Source organism: Bactrocera tryoni, unplaced genomic scaffold (assembly GCF_016617805.1).
Source record: "Bactrocera tryoni isolate S06 unplaced genomic scaffold, CSIRO_BtryS06_freeze2 scaffold_25, whole genome shotgun sequence".
Taxonomy (NCBI): domain Eukaryota; kingdom Metazoa; phylum Arthropoda; class Insecta; order Diptera; family Tephritidae; genus Bactrocera; species Bactrocera tryoni.
Window position 1 is genome coordinate 30925442 of NW_024395977.1, and position 9125 is coordinate 30934566.

Here is a 9125-nt window from a genome sequence, read left to right on the forward strand (position 1 = left end):
CAAATAACTTTTGTTTTAAATATTTTGCCATGAGATGCGTATTTCAGGCGCTAGGTAGACAATTTCACGATTTTAGGCGAATTTCCGAAATTTCAAGGCCGGAGTTGGGGTTGGAGATGCAATCCGATCTCAAAACAAAAAGTTGCATTGGAATGAGGAAGTACTAAGGCAACTTTTCCGCACTATTAGAAATCCCGAATCGAAAGAGTCTGGAATCGACTTACCCTAATGCTTATTCACCCCACGGAACTGCCGTTAGGCACTACATTGTGAGGTCAAGCTAAGCCATTCGGCTTATCTTTGTATACTTTGAATGTAATGTATACTTTATCAGTCACGCCATTCTGGCCTACTCGCTATTCATTCTTCTCATTTGATGATTATGATTCTCGTCATAAACCGCACTTGGTTGTCTGGTGTCACTCGTTCTGTTGTCATTTTCTCTAGAACGGCTTTCTCCTTTTTTTCTGCCGGCAGAAAGAGAAGATGTGCGGCGTGTTTTCTCCAATTCGTCCCGACTTCTCATATTTGTTGAAATGGTCTCTAAAACACCCGTGCCCCGTCAAAAACTGCGTCATGAAGAAGTCTGTTTCTCCATGTTTTCTATCTAACCATTCTTGTACACTTTTAATTAGCCTGTGGGTCGATCTCTCCGTTGGAGCTGCATCACATCGTTTTTGCCATTCATAAAGGCTTGCTTGTCTCTCCTTCATCGTTAATCGCTTGCTAAGTCTTGTGAACCTGTCGTATACTCTTTTGAGTTTATTGTATCTGGAGGCATAATGCCCGCTAAAATTCCATCCGCTTCGTGGGATACCGTGCGAAACATTGCTTTCTAAGCGTACGTCTTTTGCTGTAGGGTTGGTCCCCATATGGGAGCCGCGTACATCAGAATTGATTGGCTCACCTTAGCGAATAGCGCCCGTCTACTATGGTTTGGTCCACCAATGTTGCCCATTATTCCCGCTAAAGCGGTCGTTATACTTGCTGCTTTCTCACATATCTCTTCGATGTGCCCCTTGTAGCTAAGTCTCTTGTCTATAAGCAATAGATACTTCAGCGCCTTTTGGGTCATGATAATAGGGCCGTCGATATTTAATTTGTTGTCTTAGAGCTTTTTCTTCCTTGTGATCATCACAGCTACAATTTTTTGTCCAGCGAGTTGAACTTTTGCCTCCGTGAGCCATTCTTTGATCGTTGACGTCGAAGTTCTCAAGTTGGCCAAGTTCTTTTGCCACTACAGTTATGGCAATACCATACGCGCACCCGATAATCTGTACTTGCTTCAGGAGTGGGAGACGCAGCACCCCGTCGTACAATACGTTCTACAACAATGGAACTCTGGCCGTTACCACATATTTTCTTTGTCCGTAATCCATATCATGGTGTACTAATAATATTGGACCAGTATGCAGAGTTAAACGCGTTTTTAATGTGACTACTGCGCAATATTCCTTTGTACCATACATTCATTTGGTACCTTTTATTGCCTTGTTAGCTATGTCAATAAGCTTCTTAATCGCATCAATGGTTAATCTCGGTTTGCAGAAGTCACATTTGTTGTCGGACAGACCTTTCCTTTCTTCTTTTTCTAAATGCAGTTCTAATCATGCACAGATTCTCTAGTATAGTATCCAGCATACAGAGCGGTCGGTATAAGCTGAGCCCTCCGGCTGGTTTATTTGACTTCTGCAACAAGACCGGCATCACCGAGTCTAATGAAGAAAATGGTTTTAGCAGAACATTTCCACGCCTATTTGCACATATGTCTGCGACCACGTTCCTCGTAGAAGACAAAATTTCTCTGACCGGTTCGTCCAGAATTTTATAAAAGTGACACTGCTATATGCTTGGCGGTATGTGACAGCTATTGTGTAGCCTAACAGTGATTCAGATTGATATGCATGATGCCTTTTGATAGAGGGGACACTTTTTGTTACGTATTTGGTGGTCGGTGTTTTCCCTGCCTTTTTTATCTCAATTTGCTTCCTTGCTCAGGGGAACTTCCGGTTTGTTCGGCCATTCCTTATGGCTAATTTTATTCTTCTAAGACGGTGTTCTTCGCTTTGGCTGCATTATTTCTATCATATGTGACACTCCGCGAAGAAACTTTGAGTTGAAAGTACGCCCCTGCATACCATCTATGTAAGCATATTTTGTCAAATATTAGAGCCCTCAACCTTTTATATTCCTTTATTTTATCGACATGTTGACCATCAGTTAATGTTGATGAATAATTCATAATAATCCGATCTGAACAATTTCTTCCCTGATTTGGACAGTTTCAAGAAATGAGAAGCTTCTTGGGGCCAAAAATAAGGTGTTCAAAAGTTCTTACTCTATACGATCTCCGACGTTGGTTGTTACAAACACCGTGGCGAATTATTATAGTATTCAACAAGTATAGAGATTTCAGTTAATTAGGTTAACTTTAATATATGTAAATATCTCTGATTTACTTACATATAGTAGTAAAACCTTGGCTGTAGAAACATTTAGTGTTGATGATAAATAGTTATTTTATTAGTTTTAATTTAATTAGGTTAACTTTAATATATGTAAATATCTCTGATTTACTTACATATAGTAGTAAAACCTTGGCTGTAGAAACATTTAGTGTTGATGATAAATAGTTATTTTATTAGTTTTACCTTCAAATTCACTGACCTTATATGTACTTAACCTTACATCTGTAGTAGATCAAAATATAAAAGCAGTTTAGGAAAACATTGAAAACTTTGTATTTATGAACAGTTCCAATACTTTTCAAATTTATTTTAGAAAAACAAAAAACAACAAACGTACATCTTCTAGACGATCTCTAAATACTGATTTTCGCATCCTTATTCGATTTATTGCGGATTTTTTATGTAATTAACATAATTAATTGTTGATTAAATTTGCTGAGTTTGTTTCTGGTTCTGGTTCGCAATAATTCTTCTTCTTCTTAATTGGCGTAGACACCGCTTACGCGATTATAGCCGAGTTAACAACAGCGCGCCAGTCGTTTCTCCTTTTCGCTACGTGGCGCCAATTGGATATTCCAAGCGTAGCCAGGTCCTTCTCCACTTGGTCCTTCCAACGGAGTGGAGGTCTTCCTCTTCCTCTGCTTCCCCCGGCGGGTACAGCGTCGAATACTTTCAGAGCTGGAGTGTTTTCGTCCATTCGGACAATATCAATTCGGATATCAATATCATCGGCATACGCCAGCAGCTGTACACTCTTATGGAAGATGGTACCTTCTCTGTTTAGTTCTGCAGCTCGTACTATTTTCTCCAGAAGCAGGTTGAAGAAGTCGCACGATAGGGAGTCGCCTTGTCTGAAACCTCGTTTGGTATCGAACGGCTCGGAGAGGTCCTTCCCGATCCTGACGGAGCTTTTGGTGTAGCTCAACGTCAGTTTACACAGCCGTATTAGTTTTGCGGGGATACCAAATTCAGACATCGCGGCATAAAGGCAGCTCCTTTTCGTGCTGTCGAAAGCAGCTTTGAAATCGACGAAGAGGTGGTGTGTGTCGATTCTTCTTTCACGGGTCTTTTCCAAGATTTGGCGCATGGTGAATATCTGGTCGGTTGTTGATTTTCCAGGTCTGAAGCCACACTGATAAGGTCCAATCAGTTTGTTGACGGTGGGCTTTAATCTTTCACACAATACGCTCGATAGAACCTTATATGCGATGTTGAGGAGGCTAATCCCACGGTAGTTGGCGCAGATTGTGGGGTCTCCTTTTTTATGGATTGGGCATAGCACACTTAAATTCCAATCGTGGGGCATGCTGTCGTCCGACCATATTTTACAAAGAAGCTGATGCATGCTCCTTATCAGTTCTTCGCCGCCGTGTTTGAATAGCTCGGGCGGCAATGCATCGGCCCCCGCCGCTTTGTTGTTCTTTAGGCGGGTAATTGCTATTCGAACTTCTTCAAGGTCGGGTAATGGAACGTTTGCTCCATCGTCGTCGATTGGGGAATCGGATTCTCCTTCTCCTGGCGTTGTGCGTTCACTGCCATTCAGCAGGCTGGAGAAGTGTTCCCTCCATAATTTAAGTATGCTCTGGGCATCAGTGACTAGATCACCTTTGGGGGTTCTACAGGAATACGCTCCGGTCTTGAAACCTTCCGTAAGCCGCCGCATTTTTTCGTAAAATTTTCGAGCATTACCCCTGTCAGCCAGCTTATCAAGCTCTTCATACTCACGCATTTCGGCCTCTTTCTTTTTCTGTCTGCAGATGCGTCTCGCTTCCTTCTTCAATTCTCGGTATCTATCCCATCCCGCACGTGTGTCCTTGTGGTCGATCGTAACGTTGCGAGGTAGGCAGCCTGTTTTCTCTCCGCTGCTGCGCGGCACTCCTCGTCGTACCAGCTGTTCTTTTGCACTTTCCAAAAAAAAATGGTTTCGGATGCAGCTGTACGTAAGGAGTTTGAAATGCCGTCCCACAGTTCCCTTATACCGAGTTGTTGATGAGTGCTCTCAGAGAGCAGGTGTGCAAGCCGAGTAGAAAATCGTTCGGCAGTCTGTTGTGATTGCAGCTTTTCGACTTCGAACCTTCCTTGTGTTTGTTGGCGTGCGTTTTTTGCTGCACAGAGGCGGGTGCGAATCTTGGCTGCAACAAGATAGTGGTCCGAGTCGATGTTAGGACCTCGGAGCGCACACACAGCTAAAACACTGGAGACGTGTCTTCCGTCTATCACAACATGATCGATCTGGTTGGTAGTTTTTCGATCCGGAGACAGCCAGGTAGCTTGATGAATCTTCTCATGCTGGAATCTTGTACTACAGATAACCATATTTCAGGCTCCGGCGAAGTCAACCAGCCTCAACCCATTTGGGAAGGATTTCATCGTGGAGGCTGTATTTACCGACCGTAGTGCAAAGATACCTTCTTTGCCCACCCTGGCGTTAAAGTCGCCAAGCACGATTTTGACATCGTGGCGGGGGCAGCTCTCATAAGTGCGCTCCAAGCGCTCATAGAAGGCATCTTTAGTCACCTCGTCCTTCTCATCCGTCGGAGCGTGGGCGCAGATCAGCGATATGTTGAAGAACCTCGCTTTGATGCGGATTGTGGCTAGACGTTCATTCACCGGAGTGAATGATAGTACTCGGCGACGGAGTCTCTCTCCCACCACTGTAGTAAATGTCACAAGGACCTACTCGTCTCTGTCCTTGTCCCGTCCATCGCATTTCTTAGACAGCGGTGATGTCAGCCTTTTTTTTTACGAGGACATCAACCAGCTGGGCAGCGGCACCTTCCCAATTAAGGGACCGGACATTCCAGGTGCATGCCCTTAATTCGTAGTCCTTCTTTCGTTTGCCATGGTCGTCATCAAAAGGGGGGTCTCTCATCCGAGGCTGCTGTTGGTTTTTCATTGGGGTGAGCTTTTTACGTGGCGGGTCCCAAACCCAGCGCACAACCATATGCAGGGGTGTTTCGCCTTCTCACTTTAGCTCACCTTCGAACGGATGTTCTTAGGCTACCCAGAGGATACTTGGTCAAAGACCGGAAGTCGTGAGCTGCTTGAGTCATATGTAAAAGAATCGTTTCTGGCCACTCCCAAGTGAATGGCGATCAGAGAACTTTCCTCACTTGCGTGAACTTGTACACATGAATTATTACATAATACTATACAATAATTACATAATACTATATTCGGACCGACAACGAAAACATGTTTTCGTGGGAAAAACTAGTTTTCGCACGAAAACTTGTGTTTTCGTCCATGTAAAATATGTCAAACGAAAACACAGTTTTCGCTCAAAACTTCTTGAAAACTTACATTCCACTCATTATAATCGGTGCCTGCACTAGTTTAATCGATTTTTTTGGAAGACATATTTTGCCGGCCCTAAATTGTCACTTGATATTTGTTTACATTCCATATAAAATACAGCTGTCAATTGATATACATTTCGAAAATGGAAAAACAAAAATATAAAAAAAGAAGTTGTTGGAGTGATAGGGCAGAAGCCCTACTAATTGAATTGTGGCAGAACAAAATAAGTGCTTTTCGCGGTCCTAAGAAAAACAGCCACATAGTGGAGGAAATGGCAATGGAGTTGCAGCAACAAGGTGTGCATTTCACGGCGAGTGAAATAAAATCGAAAATGCACAATCTTTCACAAAGATATAGGTATGTAATTAAATAAAATTAAGAAAAAATAGAGCTTTTACATATATATCATGTTTTACAGGAAAGAGAAGACAGCAGTCGGGTCAACTGGCGGTTCTCCCTCGCAGTGGCACTTTACGATAAAATGAGAGCCATACTGTTGCCGTACGTCAGCTACAATGCCGAGAGCTTAGTGGAAAAAAGTTTTCAAAGTAAGAAACATTTGTTTTGTAATTCAATATATTATTTATATTTACATACATATATACATTTTTAAAAAGGCACTACAAACTCCGAACCACTCCAAATTTCGGTGGAAACGGCTACGTCTTCTACATTCGTTGCTGCATCGCCATTGTCATCACCGGTTTGCCTACCATCGCCCTCAGCTATGCCGATGTCGCCAAGCGATACTTCTGCGGTACCAGTACCTATTAATAAAAAAAGGAATAATTTTCAAAGCATAATCTTAAAAAATTTGAACAAATAGAAAAACAGCTCGAAAAAGCAAGTAAGCAATCCATTGAAACCAGCAAAGAAATTAAGGACTTGACAAAAGAAATGGTTGAAAATGATAATAAAAAAACCGAAATGATGGAACAATATATAAAAGATTCTAAAGAAACAAATGAACGATTACTTCAATTTCTAAATAAATAAAAAAATTAATGAATATAAGTATTTTCTTTTTAATAACATATGTTTAACGTTGATATGTATTAGTTTTTATATGGAAAATAAAATTGAATTTTGTTTGGTGTGTACAACTTTATCTTTGATTTAATGTATATGCAATTGTGTAAAATGTAGATATTGTGATACAATATGCACATGTACTTACCAAAATGTGTAGAAAGTGCTGGCCGAATCATTTCTCCATTAATTGGGTCGTCAGATGCATATGAAATATCACACGGATTCTGGCGTCTAGTCTCCAACTCTTCCAAAGCGCGTAACCATTTAGCGTTTAGCGTGTCGTTGTTATCATTTAAAAATTGTGAAGGACGCAACATGCTCTTATTATGGAGTTGGCATTCCGTACAGAGTTGTCAATTCCTTTTCCAATGCGTCGAAAGCGGGCCTTGAGGTGTCCAAAAGCATTTTCGACAACTCTACGTGTTTTCGAAAGAGCGTAGTTGAATACCTTCTCACCATTATTTTGATTTACGCTAAATGGATACGGTTTCATAAGTTGTTTGCTAAATCGAAAAGACGAATCCCCAATAATGAATACTGGCACATTTACGCCTGAAATTTCTCTAGACATTTCGCTTAGTAAAGGACAACTATCCTTTTCTTTTTTAAGTGATGACGTCTCATAAATTTGAGAGTCATTATATCGCCCAGGACTTCCTACGTTTATGTAAGTAAAACGGTATCTGAAAATACATTGTAATCATTACTTATGTACTTATACATATGTACATATATTGAGTTTTTAGACTTTACTTAGCATCAACTAATGCCATTAAAACGGTGGAATACCATCCTTTATAATTATAATAATCAAAAGCTTCGTCAGATGATGGATGAATCTCAATGTGGCATCCGTCTGTAAACAATTATTAGAACATTAGCGCAAATTTAAGATTTTATAACCAATATTACCAATTGCTCCTAAGCATTCTGGGAATCCAATTACCTCGAAACCAGTCACCAATTCGGTTATATTTTCTCTGTTTAGAGGCAACATTTTAAAACAGGATGGCTGCAGTAATCTCCAGATTTCGGTGCAAAATTCCAGTAAAATTTCGCAAACCGTAGATTTTCCTACACCGAACATGTTGGCGATACTACGATACTCTGCAGATGACCCTAAAGCAAATAATGTAATAGCCACTCTTTTCTCGATAGGGACAGCTTTTCGGTAATTTGTATCCATTTTTTGTAACGGGCGGAGGATGTCACATAATTTATCAAAGGAACTTCGGTTCATGCGAAAGTTCTCTTTAAAAAAAGCAGATCCGTTTCGTTGGCAATCGTGTTCCCAAAACTGATTCTTACGTTGCTGAAATTAATAATATATAATTGAAAACTTTTGCATCAATAGGAACATATACACACTTTTGTCCAACATGAATTAATCGGCATCCCAAGGTCCTTTATTAGATGTTGTTTCTTTAACTCGGCTATCTTTTTTGCCAAGGCATGGTGCTGAGTAGTAAGACATTCCAATAGTTCTCTTGAAGAATTGTCGATGAGCAGGATATTTATTTGGCTTCTCAAAGCCAATGCTTTCGCAATTAACATCTTTTCCTCAGAATTCTAAAAAAACACGATCTTTAGTAATAATTATAAGCAAATATTAAGGATTTCAAAACTTACCATTCTCGTTGCTCAAATGTAAACAAACAAATAAATTTGTGAGCTGTCAGTGAAAACTCAGCGAAAACACAAATTGTCGGTCCGAACAACTTACGTTCCACAACATACAAATGTGTTTTCAAAATGTTTTCAATGTCGGTCCGAACATAGTATAAAGGTAAAACTACTTGGAAACTTACATTCCACTCATTATAATCGGTGTCTGCTCTAGTTTAATCGATGTTTTTGGAAGACTTATTTTGCCGGCCCTAAAGTGTCACTTGATATTTGTTTACATTCCATATACGAAAACAGCTGTCGCTTGATATTCTCATATTAGGGGGATTCTCTTGCTCTTGCAAAACCTTACACGGTGCAGAAATTGCAGAATTTACCTCTTGGTGCAACGACACAACAACAAACACACGCAGAAAATTATTTGCAATGGCTATAGATATGTCAGATCAAAACCCACGTTTATTTTCGTGCCGTCATATATCACTAGATTCTGCAATGGGTGCTCTCTTGGCCTTGCATATTTCGATATAGGATTTTTGCATTTTGTGTCATCGTGCAATCTTGCAAGAGCAAGAGAATGCCGCTATTGATATTTGCCAGTGAAAACTCATCGCAAACACGCATTGTCGGTCCGAACGACTTGGATTCCATACCATACAAATGTGTTTTCAAAATGTTTTCAATGTCGGTCCGAACATA

The 9125-nt window shown here is 40.6% G+C and overlaps 1 protein-coding gene and 1 pseudogene across 1 annotated transcript; one reads left to right on the forward strand and one right to left on the reverse strand.

The window, feature by feature from the left end:
* Positions 1–5994: 5994 nt before the first annotated feature.
* Positions 5995–6594, forward strand: LOC120780869 (annotated as a pseudogene).
* A 937-nt stretch (positions 6595–7531) lies between these two features.
* Positions 7532–8354, reverse strand: LOC120780870. The gene is made up of 3 exons (XM_040113102.1): positions 8169–8354; positions 7713–8112; positions 7532–7656 (listed from the first exon to the last, which is right to left on the reverse strand). The coding sequence occupies exons 1-3, from the start codon at positions 8352–8354 to the stop codon at positions 7550–7552; spliced, it is 693 nt and encodes a 230-aa protein (XP_039969036.1). The 3' UTR covers positions 7532–7549.
* Positions 8355–9125: the final 771 nt, after the last annotated feature.

Bases quoted from the DNA above. Each gene is read 5' to 3' on its own strand.
- LOC120780870 (XM_040113102.1), bottom strand. From the start codon at position 8,354: ATGTTAATTGCGAAAGCATTGGCTTTGAGAAGCCAAATAAATATCCTG. The intron at 8,113-8,168 runs GTGTGTATATGT...TATTAATTTCAG, and splicing joins TTAATTCATGTTGGACAAAA to CAACGTAAGAATCAGTTTTG. The intron at 7,657-7,712 runs GTAATATTGGTT...AATTGTTTACAG, and splicing joins AGAATGCTTAGGAGCAATTG to ACGGATGCCACATTGAGATT.